The sequence below is a fragment of the Girardinichthys multiradiatus genome, chromosome 1, assembly GCF_021462225.1.
Source record: "Girardinichthys multiradiatus isolate DD_20200921_A chromosome 1, DD_fGirMul_XY1, whole genome shotgun sequence".
Classification (NCBI taxonomy): domain Eukaryota; kingdom Metazoa; phylum Chordata; class Actinopteri; order Cyprinodontiformes; family Goodeidae; genus Girardinichthys; species Girardinichthys multiradiatus.
Genome location: NC_061794.1, coordinates 6,387,008 through 6,406,164, shown reverse-complemented (window position 1 = coordinate 6,406,164; position 19,157 = coordinate 6,387,008). Strand labels below are relative to the sequence as shown.

At 37.9% G+C, this 19,157-nt stretch overlaps 1 protein-coding gene across 1 annotated transcript in view; it reads right to left on the bottom strand.

The window, feature by feature from the left end:
- Positions 1 to 550: 550 nt before the first annotated feature.
- slco4a1 (solute carrier organic anion transporter family, member 4A1) overlaps positions 551 to 19,157 on the bottom strand; it is a 44,191-nt gene continuing 25,584 nt past the window's right edge. Inside the window, exons 7-12 of the mRNA XM_047379216.1 lie at positions 17,039 to 17,309; positions 10,741 to 10,903; positions 9,919 to 10,094; positions 6,687 to 6,751; positions 6,438 to 6,586; positions 551 to 5,214 (exon numbers count right to left, since the gene is read on the bottom strand). Coding sequence (XP_047235172.1) covers positions 5,044 to 5,214; positions 6,438 to 6,586; positions 6,687 to 6,751; positions 9,919 to 10,094; positions 10,741 to 10,903; positions 17,039 to 17,309 — 995 coding nt within the window. The 3' untranslated portion in view covers positions 551 to 5,043. The remainder of the gene's footprint in view (positions 5,215 to 6,437; positions 6,587 to 6,686; positions 6,752 to 9,918; positions 10,095 to 10,740; positions 10,904 to 17,038; positions 17,310 to 19,157) is intronic.

Here is a 19,157-nt window from a genome sequence, read left to right as displayed (position 1 = left end):
GATGGTCTCAACCCCATTTATAAGGCTTGAAATCCCACTTGTTAAACCTGTCAGGGCACACCTGTGAAGTGAAAACCATTTCAGGTGACTACCTCTTGAAGCTCATCAACAGAATGTCAAGAGGAACCTAGAATAGAAGACATATTTTCCGTTGTTTCACACTTTTTTGTTCAGTTTATAATTCCACATGTGTTAATTCATAGTTTTGATGTATATATATATATATATTTATATATATATATATATATATATATATATATATATATATATATATATATATATATATATATAAATAAACCCTAGTGCTCCATTAGGACTGAGATTTAGTCCCAATAAGGGCACTTGTTCTTGGAAGGTAAGTGATTATACGAGAAAAGGTCCTGAAGAAATAACAAAACATTTCAGGCGCAGTTTTGCGCTTTTCAAATTTTGTAATTACAAAAGAGGTCACATTTTTGATTCATTCAATAAAAAACAGATTTAAAGTTCACAGCTTCCATTAAAAAAACAACATACTTCACTAAAACAAAATAATGTAATTTTGAAAAAAAATGGTTTATACATTTAATTTTATGAGCTCAGAGACAGAAAAGCACATGTAGAAGGATTTACAGATATATACGGAAAAACTTTTTCCCCATCAGTTGCAGGGTGTTAAGGTCACTCATAACATGAAGATCGAGCACAACATCAATAACAATACAGGGAATTACTGTCGGTGGCATTTCCAATCACAATGAAATAAAGGAATGATAGTTGGGTACTCCTTATGGACAAACAAGCAAAGAGTATCCTTACTTTCTAAATTACACCACCAATTAAATAAATACATTATTTGCATAAATATGTTAATAAAAAATAAAGCACAAGAGTTAATTTCCAAAGCTGCTTTGGCACATTTGGAGTATTACAGTACTGAAATAATTAGATACAAATGTCAATTCAATGTAGAATGTATATACTGTATGTCTTACCTATGTGCCTTGTCTTTTTTAGGTCTAACACATTATTCATATAAGATGCAGTGCACATTTTCCCTTTTGAGATTAAGACTAAGAATGGAAATTTTGGCATTATTTGAAGTTACAGTGGACTTTCATGTGTCTACCTGTCTTCCTTTGGGTATTTAGTATTCAAATTGACTTTGATTTCACTTAACCTATAAATGAACAGCAATCGGTGAGTCCGGTTGAGTTTTTCATGAGCAAGGCTCTGTCATACTAAATAACTCAACAGCCAAACACTGAAGCAAAATCACATCGTTCATTTTGTTCTACTCAGTGGGGTTAGGTACATAAGTGCAAATGTTTCATGCTGGCACAGCATTTTGCTGAAGATAACTTTTAGATTCACTGTTAGCAGCTTCACCATGCGGAATGTTGGGGTTGGAGTTTGAATTATAGTGACGATGATTTACTACCAGATATTGTGTTATGTTTGGCTAAACTCATTCAATTAACAAGTCATAAAGATCAGGATTTTTACTAATTTGGGTTCAGAACCATTTGTATTTATATTTACTTTGTTGCCAAAAAACGTTTGTCTTGCCACAGAAGCTAAGGCTAGACTAATGGTGCACTCACTGGGGAAAAAATAATATGTTAATGATACCCATTATTTTTAAGTTTGTATGTCTAAATAATTTTAATTTAGCTAAAGTCCATCAATGGTAACAATGAAAAATATAAACTTTTTTAAAAATATGCATTATTTTATTTTATTTTAAATTATATTGATCAGCATGTTCATATTTTTATTATATTTTTGTTTCTTCTTTTAAGCCCAGACATTCATCTGCCATTGTTTTCAGAGCCTTGAAGAAATGTTAGAGTATTTGGTGACATCTAGTGGAACACTGTCAGACTGAATTTATCACACAGACATTTACTGCTAAAAACAGCCCACTTCACATAAACACATATAGTGTGTTTAAAGTCATTGAATTATGCAAGAATAATCAGGCCATGGGCAATTCCAGACATTGGCAAGCTGAAGAATGAACCATAAGTAAATCCCCATTTAGGTAATTCCATTGAGCCTTATTATGGATGTTGTAAAGCTACATCACATATTTTATCACTGTGGTTGGTTATTACTTTTTGCAGAAAAATGTTGATTTGATGTCACAGATTAATTCTTACATTTCTGGTAAACTTTGGTTAACATTCTGTATTTTTTTATTGTTTATGTTAAATGTTTTTTTGTCAACACACACTTGTATGATCGTTTTAAAGTGTCATTAGACCAAATAGAACTGTCAGCTGGTAAATAGGGCAACTAATGGCCGGTTCACACGGCAGGATTTTCAAATTGTCAGCTGATTTTTAAAACCTGAGAGACCCCACACGTGACGATAAAAAAATCGTAAGTATAACAGGTTCACTCCTACAGTGTGTGGTGTACAGCCACACGGCGAGCACAACACAGCACACATGAACAGATTTCACTCACGAACATTCAGATGTCAGACAGAATCTTGCAAAACCTCTCGAGATCAAATGTCAGTTTAGTGTAATTCCCTTCCGTGTTTTTGTCAGGTCGCTTTCTGTGTGGCTACACTTTACATTCAACAGGCTGCGTGCTCGTTGTCCTCGGGGAACACCCTATACGGTAGGATATCGGGCCAACACAATCCAACATCTTGAATATCTCCGATTTTAAGTCGGAGCGATCGCAACATCCTTCTGAGCAGACTAGACCACTCTTAATACACCACACATGACAGGATTATCTCTTAAGATTATTTTAAGCACCACCCCAATGATCGGGGCATGTCGGAAGGGGAAAATTAGGGCAAATATTGGCATAAAAATCATGAAGTGTGAACCAGGCATTATTCGTCAGTCCTTTTTATTTGTGTATATGAGACACATTTTAACTTTTACCCTTCCAAATATCACTAGTTGTGAATCCAAAATTTCTTGTGCATGTTGCCCAGTTGCTTTCATAAATATTCATGTGCTTCTCAAGATGAACGTGCATTTGTGCTACTCATCTATGATGATAATTGATGTGCAAATTAACACATATGTTTGCTGTTGAAAGCATTCAGACTTCATCGGCAAATTTTTCAGATCAACAAAAGCAAAGAACCTTGAAACCTGGCATGCAGGAATGGTTTCAAAACCACTACAGCATATCAGGATAAAAAACAATCCATCAAATTAAAAAACTACCAGATAATTTTAATTCCATAATAATATAAGGAAAATATTTCTAAAGGTGCAAGTGTAAAGAGTGAGAAAGAAAAACCCAAAATACACCAGCTGAATTTCTTTTACAAGACTGATTGGAAGAAATGTTCTACTGAAGCCACACTGGATAAAAAGGCACATGGCAGCCTGTTTGGACGCTTCAAGACACCTTCACACTAGATGAAGACCCAGTTATGCTCTCCAAGACCTACACAGCCCGTTAGAATGTAGCTGAATCAAAGCAAATTTGAAAAATGTCCTACAGTCACAGTTATTTTCCATGTCTGAGAGACACCCTCCAGGACCACTCCTGTGTGATTAATATCGTCAGATCCTTCCCACGAATATATATATTTATATATATACATAGTCAACATTCACCTATGTGCTACAAGATGATGCTGACACAGCACTACCCCTAAAATGACGTTGGAGCCTTAATATGAAACTAACATGGTAGTGCTGCCACAACTGTGCTCCAACACCCAGGTCCTATTAATTCATATGTTTCAGGCATCCTCAAAACGTTCAGAAACCTGTGTAATAGGGAGCCCACTGTGTTACCTCCAGAAGATCTTGCTAAGAGAGACCATGCAAGATCTGGCTGAATTTTCACATCTTAGAAATGTTGTAATCTCTTTGAAGATACCCTAAGAACGTGGAATGCTGAGACCCTTGACTTGTCCCAATATCAGTCCCTTTTGATATCCAACAAATATCTAATGTTAATACCATCTCAACAATGAAGCATGGTGGTGGCAGAAGATTGCTCTGGGGTTCCTTTTTGACATTGAGTTCATACCAGAGGGTAGAATTATCATGAACATTTGCAAAGGTTCTTAAAGATAAACTACTTCAGCTTATGAATACTTACAAGGGGACAAGAGACATTACAGTGTAGCACTCAAGACAAAGCTGGAGACAAGGCATGTCCAAGAATACCCCTGAGTAGTAAGAGTCCATTACAAGTTCATTGTTAAACTCAATAGAACAACTGTCAAAAGACTTAAGAATGGAAGGTTACAGACCAACTCCATCAGAGTTTGGTGTAACCTGCCAGAAAGACTGGAATCAGTTGTCAAAATCCAGATGTGCACAGTTTTCAGAGACATTTCCAAGATTAGACACAGCAGGATAACGATCTTTTAGAAAAGAAACTGTCTAGCAGCTTTTAAAAATGGACATTTGGTGTAAGCTAACTGGAAAAATTGTAGCAATATGAATTTTACATTAACGTCTTCAAAACCTGGTAATGTCTGAACATCTCATATTAGGGTCTTTACATACCCTGCTTTTAAAAGGACGTGATATGAAGAAAATGTGACTACATTTCCACTGGCCTTGAGATTTTATACGGCTTATTGAAACATGGCTTCATCTGTTCTTAGAGAAGAACGGACTGTATCTACCTGTCAGTCTTTGGAAAACAACATAAGTATAAGATATTCTTTTTCACATCTTTAGGACTTCATACAATAACTATAAAATGTGTCTGTCAAGATTCTTGTTGGCTTTTGAAAGATGGATTCAAGCAGGAAATATCCACGAGATGAAACTCATATCACCGCACCCAGACTTAGTAATTTAACTGATCAAACTTGAGTCAACTTTAGACATGAAAAGTTAGGAGAAATAACTTTGTGAGGCTATGCTGAGTCAATCAAACACACACACCCGAAACACATGCAGTCAAAGCAGAATTTCATTCTAAGGGAGCAGCATGTTAGAAGTGCTACACACACTTGTGTGTGTGTGTGTGTGTGTTTATGTGCATTTGTCCATGAAGGCATTCTAGGTATTTCTTATAAATACAAAAACAAAGACTTTTTGGGTTGGGGGGTGTATGATGTCATAACCTGGCATGCACGTTTACAATGACGCCATCATCTGGCAGATCTTTGATTGGCAGGTCGCTCATGTGTTCTGTTCCCTGGTCTGTGGTCTCGCAGCTGCTTTGGGGAGACTCAGGAGGCGGCTGGTACAGGACGCTGGCTACCAGGAAAAAGATGGTCCCCAAAAGCTGAAAAGATGACTGCTGTTAAATATAGATGTTCAGCAAAACAATGTCATGCACAAAATTAGAAAATATACTTGCAGCATTTGGCAGATTAATCTCCTGCCACATCTGGGTATATTCTGGGTGCTATCTATAAAGCTATGTTCACACTGCAGGTCTTGATGCTCAATTCCGGTGTTTTACTGAAATCCGTTTTTTTCTGCATGGTCGTTCAAACTACTAATTAAATGCGACCACCATCAGACTTCAGTCTGAACAGTTCATGACCCCAAAGCACCCGCGTGCGCAGGAGTAGAATATTGATGTCAGACAGCAGAGCACTGTTTGCGGAAATAATAATGAATATCAGCGTCTCTGTGTTTTTATTAGGTTGTTGAGCAATGGGAGATGACAATATTGTGACCATATCATAACAAGACAAAGAAAGATAAGAAAAAAAGAGAGCAAAACTCTTACAATGGCCTGTAGTGGAGCAGTGACTGCTACTTCTGCAAATAAGTCTGTGTGGATGCGTAGTCGGAGCTAGGATAGTGATGTAAAAGCGGGATGAAATGCAACATGACATGACTGTTCAGACTGCGGACAAAAACTACCGGACATGTATCAGATTTAGTACCAAATAAGAAATTAGCACAATTCCGATTTTTGGGAGGTGACAAGATTGGAATTGGGCCGTTCTGACTGCCATGAAAAAGTAGGATACGGATGGCATATAGGCAAAAAAGTTGTATTTGTGCTGTGTTTGCCTGCAGTGTGAACGTATCCTAAAAGTACCACTCGCATGACTATAATTTCTTATTTATTTCCAAGATGTTTTTCCAAATAATTGATATTTCACTATAATCATTACTAAATAGATTATTTAAAAAAAAAAGCAAACATTTTCAGTTATGTCAAAACTGAAATAAACTAAGCTGCTCATCTTCCTAAGTTAGAACACAACTTCACACAGAGGTATTGCAGACAAACAGACAGCCACTCCCCTTCCTCGCAGATGTTCACCTGGACTATGATGGCTGATACTCAGAACTGTGAGCTGGTGCTGGAATTTTAAAACCACAGTACCATGGGAAGTACGATGTCAGATCCATGGTTGGAAACTATTTGTTCCGTGCCACTTTCTTTCCTTTTTAACATCTTCTAAGAGGAATGTTGCCTGACTAGGACCCATTAAAAAAAAAAGAATATTATGATGATAAATTAACTATCACAGTTGTTAGCATTACCTTGAAGATGATTCCAGCGGCAAGTGTGTACTGACTCATAGCTGAGTTGTGATAGATGTAGCAGGATCCTTGATCACCACACTGGTCTTGCCACAATATGCAGGAAATATCAATCACTGACCCAAATGCTATTGGTCCTGGTACACTGCCTATATGGAAAACAGTGGTACAGAGCAGAAGAAAAGTTACATGTCTTTTGGTTGTGATTCTGAGGTTTAAAGTAGACTTAAAAAAAAGAGTTGGGCCTACCAAGTGCGCGCACTACTATCCACTGGATGCCAAGTCCAAAGGATCTCTGACTGTCTGGTACACACCTGTACAAGACATTGTTGGACAGATCTGAAGCCTGAGTTCATTCAAAAGTTTAGCCTGTACAGGTCCTTCTCAAAATATTAGCATATTGTGATAAAGTTCATTATTTTCCATAATGTCATGATGAAAATTTAACATTCATATATTTTAGATTCATTGCACACTAACTGAAATATTTCAGGTCTTTTATTGTCTTAATACGTATGATTTTGGCATACAGCTCATGAAAACCCAAAATTCCTATCTCACAAAATTAGCATATTTCATCCGACCAATAAAAGAAAAGTGTTTTTAATACAAAAAACGTCAACCTTCAAATAATAATGTACAGTTATGCACTCAATACTTGGTCAGGAATCCTTTTGCAGAAATGACTGCTTCAATGCGGCGTGGCATGGAGGCAATCAGCCTGTGGCACTGGCACTGCTGAGGTCTTATGGAGGCCCAGGATGCTTCGATAGCGGCCTTTAGCTCATCCAGAGTGTTGGGTCTTGAGTCTCTCAACGTTCTCTTCACAATATCCCACAGATTCTCTATGGGGTTCAGGTCAGGAGAGTTGGCAGGCCAATTGAGCACAGTGATACCATGGTCAGTAAACCATTTACCAGTGGTTTTGGCACTGAGAGCAGGTGCCAGGTCGTGCTGAAAAATGAAATCTTCATCTCCATAAAGCTTTTCAGCAGATGGAAGCATGAAGTGCTCCAAAATCTCCTGATAGCTAGCTACATTGACCCTGCCCTTGATAAAACACAGTGGACCAACACCAGCAGCTGACACGGCACCCCAGACCATCACTGACTGTGGGTACTTGACACTGGACTTCTGGCATTTTGGCATTTCCTTCTCCCCAGTCTTCCTCCAGACTCTGGCACCTTGATTTCCGAATGACATGCAGAATTTGCTTTCATCCGAAAAAAGTACTTTGGACCACTGAGCAACAGTCCAGTGCTGCTTCTCTGTAGCCCAGGTCAGGCGCTTCTGCCGCTGTTTCTGGTTCAAAAGTGGCTTGACCTGGGGAATGCGGCACCTGTAGTCCATTTCCTGCACACGCCTGTGCACGGTGGCTCTGGATGTTTCTACTCCAGACTCAGTCTACTGCTTCCGCAGGTCCCCCAAGGTCTGGAATCGGCACTTCTCCACTATCTTCCTCAGGGTCCGGTCACCTCTTCTCGTTGTGCAGCGTTTTCTGCCACACTTTTTCCTTCCCACTGAGGTGCCTTGATACAGCACTCTGGGAACAGCCTATTCGTTCAGAAATTTCTTTCTGTGTCTTACCCTCTTGCTTGAGGGTGTCAATAGTGGCCTTCTGGACAGCAGTCAGGTCGGCAGTCTTACCCATGATTGGGGTTTTGAGTGATGAACCAGGCTGGGAGTTTTAAAGGCCTCAGGAATCTTTTGCAGGTGTTTAGAGTTAACTTGTTGATTCAGATGATTAGGTTCATAGCTCGTTTAGAGACCCTTTTAATGATATGCTAATTTTGTGAGATAGGAATTTTGGGTTTTCATGAGCTGTATGCCAAAATCATCCATATTAAGACAATAAAAGACCTGAAATATTTCAGTTAGTGTGCAATGAATCTAAAATATATGAATGTTAAATTTTCATCATTACATTATGGAAAATAATGAACTTTATCACAATATGCTAATATTTTGAGAAGGACCTGTAGTTGTTTGAGTAAAAGTCCTGCTTTTTGGAAATACAAATCCAAGACTTGTAGAATGTTGTCGTGATTTAACCCAAAACAATTCAGGTTTAAGTGTTCTGTAATGCTGATAGATGCATATTCCACACAGACCAAAAATTTATTTGGAAGGCCATCTAGTGGTCAGAGTTTTGCCATTATTTATGCCAGTTACTATGTGTAATTTTGCTAATTTGCATACTAAAGACCTACATTTCTAAATATTGTATGTGCTATATCTAAGCAAACCAGTCAGTCAGTCATTTTCTATATTGCTTCTTTCATAGTGGGTCGCGGGGGAGCTGGTGCCTATCTCCAGCAGTCTATGGTGGGAACCGGGGTACACCCTGGACAGGTCTCCAGTTCATTGCAGGGCAACACACAAACAACCAACCACACACTCATTCACACACCAAAGGCCAATTCAGAGAGACCAATTAACCTAACAGGCATGTCTTTTAAATGTGGGAGGAATCTGGAGTACCCAGAGAGAACCCACGCATGCATGGGGAGAACATGCAAACTCCATGCAGAAAAACCCCCGGCCGGGAGTTGAACCCAGCACTGGCAGCATCTGCCCATTTTGTGACTGTTTCCATTACTGGCTTTCCCGGCCCGGTACTGGCTTACTTGATACCTGCTCATCAGCAGGTCCCATCTGGGCTGAGCAGGGTCGAAATGTGATGTGAACAGACTGCTGTTCCCTGATTGGCCATTAGCGTGGTCAACCGCATGTCAGCGGCATGAGAAAGTGTTTGCCAAGGTAATGAAGAGATTGACAAGCCACAGATTTTAACGCACACCACAGTGCTGGGAAAAGCTCAAAAACTCAAGAACGACGACAAAAATACTAAGGACCACAATGCCCAGAGCGGGTCAAACTGAATGCCATGGCAGTGGTTAAATGTCATAGGTGGTCTTGACTCCGCAACCTCACTGTGTTAAGAGTACATGTGCGATGGTGAGTTTATTTTGGTTTGCACAGCACATAACGCTGAGAGCTGGAGGTGGGGCTTGAAACCAATGGAAACACTACAGATTTTGTGCTTAGTAAAGCGAGGTAGAGATGAGTGGAGTCATGCGTTGTTGAAACCATGAATAGAAAAGAGGCACACATGAATGGTTCTTAAAATTGAAATTGCTATGACCAATTTCAGCAGGGTGGTGACAATAACATTTTTAACAAAATAAAAGGTAAATTAAAACAGAGTTTCATTTATAAAATACAGAGAGATGTAAGGCTACCTTATTGATTTCTTGTTATTGTATCCAGTTGCTGTAAATGCTTTTGCCATATTGCTCACACATTAACCTAATCGATCCTATTCACTTAAGTATTAGAACTTAGAATTACAAACTTTGGTCAACATTTTAACTATTTTTCTGTAATTGTACATTGGCACAAAGATCGTGATGCCAACTACCTTCCCAAATATTAACTGCAGTTCACTTTAACTAGTTATGCACTCATTCTGACTGTTTACCTGAGAGTGGCAGTGACAGCTGGGATGCTAGAGAGGAAGGTGAAACAGATGGTGACGAAGAACAAGGAGAGGAAGACTGGCATGTGGTGGCAGGAGCTGCTGCACTTCCCTGTCAGAGCAGAGCCCTCCTCAACCCAGGATACGTTCCCCACCACACAGCCACATCCAGAGTACACCTGGAACACGGGAACAGGTAAGGTTCATTATAGTATTTGCTGCTGATGTCATGCTTTTGGTTTGACCTGTGAAAAAATCTGAATTTTAAAATAAGGATTGCTTATGTATTTTACAAATAAGCAGGTTATAAAAGCTACCTTATTCTTCTTGTTCCGTTTTCAAATTTTGATTATGTGTAATTTTGTCAGAGATATGTAACTGTGGAGTAAGATTTGAAAACTAAATGTGAGAAATAAGCAAATAAAATATAAATAGGGAATCATCTAGATGCTCTCACCTATAATTAGAAACACACCAGATCAACCTATAAAGTTAAAAATGAAAACATTAACTCAGATCAGCACATTTACTGAAAACAATATGGAACATTTGAACTTCTGTAAAAGTAGATTTAGTGTCAGAGCGTTGTGTTCTATTTCAAGAGCATATCTTGTACACAAGCGGATGTGACTACTTTTTCTTGTAAAAATACAACACAACACCCCTTCACATGGCTCACACTTGAATGTTTTTTACACAATAGGGGAAGTATAAGTTACAGCTTACCAAGCCTGTTGGTAATTCTGAACTGCCTCAGACTGTAATTATTGCTGGTGTATTTTTTCTAGTCTGACTGAGATAAAATGAGCTCAGAGTGTGCCGTACCTGTTTGCCTGTGGAAGGTTCTGTGTGGTTGATGGAGGTGCAGCCGGCGTGGCAGGGGGAGTAATACATCACCCCGTCTGCCCCACACACTGGGTTGTACACTTCTCTGGCACAGTTACAAGCTGCATTACAACTCACTGTAAGGTTCAGTTCCGTGGAAGAGCTGCAGACGCCAACAGGGGCGAAAAGGCAAAAAGTGACAGACAGGCAGAAACAGATGGGGAAAAGGGAGCAAAGAAGGAATTTTGTCAGTTTAAATTTGGCTAGTACCATCCTTATATGTGATATATTTTAAGAGTCACCATGGCTAATGGAAGTGTTCTGGAGAATATCCAATAAAAGGAACATAAATGAGATCCTGAATAAACTCAATATTGACACCTATTGTTTGCGTATTGTCTGAGATTTAATGTCAGACTCACAGCCAGTGAATCTTGCAGCTGCAGTTTGTGCAGCTTTTAAAATAACATCATTCCTGTTTTTCACGTTTACAATCACAACAATCCCAAGACAGGTCTGAGAGTCGGAGCGAGCAGTGATGCCAACTTAGCAACTTGAACATTTTGTTCAGTGAATATTCAGACACCTCTAGTGACCCTTTTCCAGAAAAGCAAAAGGCAAACAAATCTTGTGACTTCCGTGGTGTTATTAGACACTTTTGCAGACTCGAAAGTAAAACCACATGTTGTAGCAGAAACCCCTACGTCAATCCTAAAACATTCTTAGCCATTACAGTCCTCATACAGTAGTCCTTCCCACCTGCAGTAAGAGCAGATGTTCCTTCCTCCATGTTAGGACTGCAAATAACGCACGCACAAAGCCACCACTGGGTCATAACTGTAAATGTAAAATTTTCATTTTCTAATATGTGACTACTAGTAGGACATAAGGTTAGAAACAACACCAACCCATGAAACCTAAAAAAAAAACCTCTGTTGTTTTCATTATCATTTGGATCACTTTTGCCACTTCAAAGCCAAGAAATAAGAGGAGGGCTGGAAGTGTGACATTAAAGTAAACAAAAATCAAGAATCAATAGAAGAATGTTGACTTGTAATTGTAAACAATTAAGGTGTTTTTGTTTTTTATTTAGAATTTTTGTCTCTCCCAAAATGTTATTCTTCTCTTCCATTTAATCCATTACGATAATATGCACATGGCCAATTATGCAAAGAGATGTGATGATGTTATTTACAATTTATAGACAGAGAGCCACATAGAGAGCAACCAAAACACTTGTTAGATACCAAAAAAAATAATTTTTTAAAGACTCTTCTCACCCAACATACTAGTTGTATTAACTACAACAGGTCAATAAAGGTACGCACCACTAAATAAATAGATTTCCTCAAGTGGGGCCAAAAAACCTATAAATAATAAACTTATAATTTACCTAATGTAGATTCTTTCCTTTAATTTCCTCTTTAATAGTACAATGTTAAGTGCTTGTTTCAAGCACTGTTTTTGTAAAAAGGATCTGAAATCTGATTTTAAAGTTGTGTTTATTTTCTGCATTCCATTGAGAATCATTGTTCTACAGCTATTCCTCAGCTTTGCTTTAAAGACGGCACACTCTGACTCCCCCTTACTTATTGCAGTCATCTAATTCCCTTTGATGGAACCATAACAAAGGACTTTTTGCTGGTTCACTGGCTCTGACCTTGCTTTCCTTTGAATTTGTAAGGACTCTGGTTACTTCTTATCAGGTTGTTCTTTCGTATGGGGTGGGGGTGGGGGGTGATTGGGTTTGTCTCAAATATTAGTGCCTGTGACACTGAATTTTTATGATAAATCCAATTAAATTTAGGAAAAGGTAGCATTGATTCCATAATTTAAAAAGTAAATGCATGCTGTTAAAATGAACAGTTGTTGAGATATATGGTTATAAATATCACTAAAAAGACACTGACTACTCTGCGATTTTGTTGCACTCTTTTATGACATGAAAGGGAAACTCCAGCAAGTAAACTGACCACTGCTGCAATGGCTAACAACACAGACAGTATCAAAGAATGTAAGGTTTCTTTAGATATATTTCAGCCACTATCAGAGACAGACAAAGCAGGGTCAGAAGAAAAAAGTCAGCTGTCATCAGATGCAGAGCATAGGTTTTGGGCTCAGCTCCTCATATATTTTTGCTAATGCTACATAAGCATAAACACAACAGTTCTTCTATATGTATGTTTGTGGTACCGTGTGCAGCCAGTTTTGGTGTGTTTCTTGTCTTTTTTACTGCATTTCCACTGGTTATGTAGAGTACTGCTGCCTGAATACTGCACCAACATCAGCCTCACAAATAGATGCCTATAACGTTTATTCAGGTTCACGTACCGTTAGAGGAGGGTCCTTGGCGACACTCTGAAGAGCAACTATAACTGAGACTTTAGAACTACAAAACGCTCTGTTCTAATTATGCAATGCTCTGTTCTACTGTCTTCCCCTTCTCTCTTCACCCTCCTTCATGTCAAATTAGTGTTTGGTAAAGCTCACTATTGCCACAAAAAGCCTAAAAATATTTTGAATTATACAGTTCTGGAGTTTATTTAATATATCATTCAAAGATTTTACAATGTCCTTAATGTGCAACTTTTGAACAGCTTAATTAAATGTTCTTCAGAAACTTACAATATCATCACTTCTCTAAGAACTGTTCCTTTTCTGATAAACCAAACTGTGTTAACTGCCGCCACTCTATCTACACCACCGCACCACTAATCAAAGGATAGAATGAGAGAGTTAGAAGCCTTGCCATCAACTACCTTTCTGACAAATAATGCAGAAAAACAACTGCTGACTGATTATTAACCCATCTTTTGACTTTAATTTGAGAGGAACAGGGTCAATATGAGATTGGAACTTAAAGAATATGCAATTGTGATCACTCACATAAATCTCTTGAACATGAAAATGGTTAAAACAAGATCCATTGTGTGACCTATTTTATGACTGGCTCCATAAAAATGTTGTTTGATAGATACAAAATCTGCAGCTGCATTACAGGCAGGGTCGTCAATGTTAAGGATAAAATCTGCAAAAATTAAAACCTTTTCCCATTTAACATTTGTAGCTAAAGAGACAGTGACTTCAGACAGAAAAGGGCCGACTGAACCAGGGGGTCGATAAATGACAACACAGTAAACTGCTTTTTACAAACCTACTTTGAAGAGCTGATATTCAAAAGTAGTAAATGAACCATTATCTAACATATTACATCAACAAGACCAGCACAATCTTACTGGTGCAAAGTGGCAGTAAAGCAAGCAATTCAGAGGATATATTAGATTGAAATACATAAAATTACTAACCTGTTGCCATGCTTGAGTAATAAATAAAATTCTCCAAATTCTCCCTGATACTAAGTTTATTCAAGGTAAAAGATTTAAAGAAAAAGAATAGAGATTTACTGTTGAATTATTAGCCTGCTCCTCTGCCTGTTTACCAGCGAGCATGGGGAATTAATTTGAAACATTCAGACAAGGCGGAGAAGAAGAAGGTAGGATCACCAACAGGTGACGGTCTGTCCAAGAGGGACAGGTGGCTTTACAGAAGGTTCCAACAGACCTGTGTCTTGCATTTGATGTTTCTGAGTTAATAAGTGCTTCTTCAAGTGGTTTAAAGAGAAGTGGGACAGTTAGGGATAGGAGTATTTAACATTATCTAGGCTACAGAAGGCTGATAGGAGACCTGTAGCTGTCAGATCACAAACAAAAAATATCAAAAGAATCCAAAGTCCTATAAATGTCAGTAAAATTCTACTATCTGTAACATAAATGATAATGTTTTAAGCAATAAAGCATATAATTAAAGCATAAAATTAATTATACATAGAGAAAGCTGAGAAGAAACATAATTTCTTCTCTGTTATCTTGATAGATAACAGAGAGAGATCACTCTTTTTATAGCTGAGATAAATCCACAAAACAGTGACTCAGGTGAAATTCAGCGTGTTTAAGATGAATACTTAATCTAAGTGTCTGAATGTTTATTTAGATCTAACTGATTTCAAATCACACAGGATGGATTTTAATGGCCAGTCGATAAGCTGGTTTGCTCACTGCATCTCCTAATCAGCCAAACTACACTGTAATACCAAGTCTGAAGATAGCCTCCGTTTGTGTATGGATGGGAGGGTTAGGAAAATCTCTGTCGTGGCAACCAGATGGAGTTGGATAGAGCTTTAGAGCTCTTTCACACCAGAGATGTTTGGTTTTCTTTAAATAAACCAGATTTTGTTTCTCAGAACAAGTTCAGTTGGGTAAGTTTGGAAGCCCATCCAAACTCTGACCAAACAACCGAATTCGGAAAACTTAGGCTCTGTGTAATAGTGTCACAAAACAGTGGCTGTTGTAACTGGACATTGTCCAGTTTGTAAAATCTAACCAAAAACAATTAAGGTGTAACATTTTTCAGCATCCACCACTGAAAAAGTCAAATTGCTTCCCATGGACTATCCTCGTGTGAAAACACCTTTAGTGTCTGGTTTTAGAATTCTTGTCAATCTGTTTTAGTTCTTGTTCAGCCTGTTGGAATTCAGTTTTTATTTTGGAGAATACAGTACCTTGATGTCTGTCCTTTTCAACCACTTGCAGCAACAATATTTAATAAACATTTGTGCTGGCTTGTGCAGAAAAAATATTCATTTGTGCCACTTTCATTTTAAAGATATTAATAAAGGTCAACCAGCCCCCACACTTTCTTCAAATCAAATAAAACTGGTGTCAAACAATTGTGCTACATCTGTGCTGCTAAAGGGTTTTTTGTTCTGTTTGAAGAATCTATTTGATAAACCATAGTTTTGCTCACAAGTGTTTGGACTTTTCCAGGACTAAGAAATGATTCGGGAAAGTGGATTCAGATTTTACTATTGGAGCTAAAAAGACTATTTCATTGTTCTAATTAACAGTAAGATTGAAAAGTCGATAGAATATTCAACAACTGCAAAAGGTCTCTCTGTTTGACAGACACTACATTCAAGTAATCAGTTCTGATAAATAGTGGTTTCACCGAGTTCTTTGCAGAGATCTCCCCATATGTCATTACTCGGGGTTGCAATGTTGCCATTTTGTATGACTGCTATGTTTGAAGCACAGAGGACACCAAATAAGGATTCTTTTGTACACCACTGATTTCACTGGCATGTGTTCAGCAAAATAAAATAAAATACAAATCAGGTTAGCCATTTTCTTTTAAATGTTTTTGTCATGATATAAATCAGTTCTAACTATAATTTAATATCCTTAAGTCGACATAAACATACTTACTTTGATACACTGGTTTGAAGTGATGAATTAAAGTCTTGACTGCTTGTGATCATGAATTCTAGCTTGAAAATACAGATTAGATGGCTAGCAAGTTTTCAACTACTTTTGTTTTTCAATTAAATGTGTTTGTTAGCACCCCCGGTGACCACAAACCAAAGCCAGGTGACTATGTTTGTTTTATGCAGTGTACCAGATCATCCTAAACAATACCTAGTTCTGAATTCATTTCATCATGTTCATAGTTCAACACCATAAGTATTCTGAACTAGGTTTTTAGTTCTAACGTGAACCAGTTTGTGTTCATTTATCATATTTTGTCTTAAAGAAAGCTTAAAATTTGATGAAGGTCATGCGCTTCTTCACAAATTAGCAAATCAATTATGCCTTTGCCTTGCATGTGTTTTATTCTCCCCGTTGTCTTTTACACTTTTTTAATAATCACTGAATTTCCAAAAGGCTGCTCTCATTCACATATTTAAATATTTTCATCATAAAGGAAAATATTTTGACTGTAAGTATGAATTCACTTTAGACTATTTTAGTAATTGTGTTCACTTTTAAGTATTCTACACCCAAACTCAAAATAAATGTAAGTGGTTTATTTATAATTTTCTGTCATGAATTAGTTAAAATGCCCATATGTTTCTCTTAAAAAGAGTTACTGATTCTGTTTAAGCATATTAGCTGAGATATTAGTTTGTCTAAGTAGCTAAGTTAGACATACATTAGTTACTTACGTGCAGGATGGTCTGAGAATACATTTAGAAGTTTTCTCTGTTTGTCTTTGCTGAATGTTCTGCTCATAAAAAAATAAAAAGATCTGCCTGTTCCTTTTTCCCTTCCTCTACAAAAACAACTGGAACAGCAGTACCTTGATGTAAAGATGCTAAGGTTACAGGTATGGCTAAGCTGTAGGGCCATGCAGAACTTATTTCAGCCCAATCTGAACGACTGGAACTATTCAAAGTATTTTATCAAAGTAACAAATTAAAGTCACACTGCTTTTCATCTACAGGTGTTAAGGGAGTAATGCCTACCTGTTTCTGAGTCGTGATTTGCTGGGTTTGTCATATAGGTGTTTGTACTGGTCCAGTTGGTGCTTCCCCATCAGCCCAGACTGATAAGGGGCCGTCACACCAGCCATGGGCACATTGGGACAGTGGACGAGGAAGATGAAGATGGCGAGGAGACTGACCAACGCACACATCATGCAAAAGCGTATGATGCCTCGACAGCGCAAGTTCAACCTCTTCACGATGTAGCTTCCCAATAAAGTACCACCGCCTCCTGCTGGTACCACCATGAATCCTTAAGAGGCAAATAGAAGAAGCATTAAGAGAAATGACAAAAAATGGCTTTTATGTTTTTATTAAGACCTTGTTCTGTAGGTTAGCAGCAAATGCTTGTAAACCTCAACCAGCAACGGTGAGAGCCATGAGTCTAAAGAGGATCAGGCCACAGTTGTTTTGTTTTTTCAGAAGCTAAAAAGTCTGGGTCACCTTAGATGTGTGGAGGGGCACCTGCTCCTACTAATAATCCCCAAAGTGTCCCTTTCAAAAAGGTTTTTTAATTGTTTGTTTATTATTATTATTTATTTTATTTCCAAGGCCTACTCTGTCCAAAGTTTATTAACAGTTTTGATGAATATAAAACATGAAATAAAGCTATATCCATGTGGTTGCTGTCAGTGAGACTGTGACTTCAGACCATTTTTCTGAAACCAAGATGTTTGCATCGGGTTGGTTACTTTCAAGCTTGTTTTTAATATCAAGTTTAAGCTCTAACATGCATGCAGTCAACAAGAGAACACACTTTACATTTGATCAGCCTGAGCTCCTCAGAATGTTCTAAGACTAAACAAGACTTTAAACTGTTGCCCTTTGTAGCAGACCACATAAAAAACTGAACACCGCTTCCTGCACTTTTACCTGCACTTACAGTGCAGCTTCTGGGCAGTCTCCCTGCCAGGTTTACATCTTGTCTTTTTATTTAATATGTAGAAACATCCAGGTTTTGTAATGTTACCGTTGGTCTGTATTTTCTCCAATAATAGTAACTGATTTCACTCTGGCATGGTGTAGAATGCTTTGTATCAGGGGTATGTATTATTTTGAGACCCACTGTATGAATACTTTGATGCTGATTCAGTATATAATGAATTAGCATTTTATTTATGAACTTTACCTTCTGTATTATAAAATGCGCCACAATGCAAACACACATAACTTGTAATTGTTTGTACATTCTTTGTACAGCTTTGGTAAACTGATACATGGCTAAGAATACTTTGTACTGCAGCTTAAAATGCCCTCAGAGACAAAATTTAACACAAGTATAAAACAGTCCTGACCCACTGCATGACAAATATTTCAGTTTTAGGCTACAGGAATTTTTTTAATATTGAATATTGTTGAAAACATATTTGATGGGTATTACAGTAACTATAGTTAGCTTGTGCCCCAGTTACAGGTGGATTGGGTAGAAAATAATAGGTAAGATGAGAAGATGAGAAACTTGGAAATAGAAGAAGACATTGAAGCAGAGCCTCCTGAGGGTGTACGTTAAACCAGGACTGGGAACAGAGACAAAGGATGGAGCAAAAGAAAGAAACAAAACTGGAAAAAAACATTGAACACCACTTTTGACCTGGTTAGAACAATGGACAGGAACACAATAGGAAATGTAATTCCTATTTTTCATTGGCTAAGCAATAGTTGCTTGATGCAGTTAGCTTTAAACTGCGTTTATACAGGTCAATTGAAAAAAATTTAACACTCATGAAAGGGTCATTTATCTTGTAAGATTCAGCATAAAAACAAGCAAATCTGATAGACGAGAAAAAGGGAAAGATGCAATATCCTGATTGCATAACTGTGCACACCTTTAAATATTTTATAGCAATACCTTTTGTTTCAGTTCCATCTTTAAGTTCAGAAAACTAAACCTTTCTTAAAGATACCTGAAGGTTTTGGGTCAGAAGTGACTAATATATAGAACTGTTCATAATTTTATCAAACTTTACAACTGTACACCTCCAGGACCCTGAAGCGGGCAGGGAAGATTATGGGTGATCCCTCCCACCCTGGTCACAGACTCTTTGAGACTCTCCCCTCTGGCAGGAGGCTGCGGTCCATCCGGACCAAAACCTCACGCCAC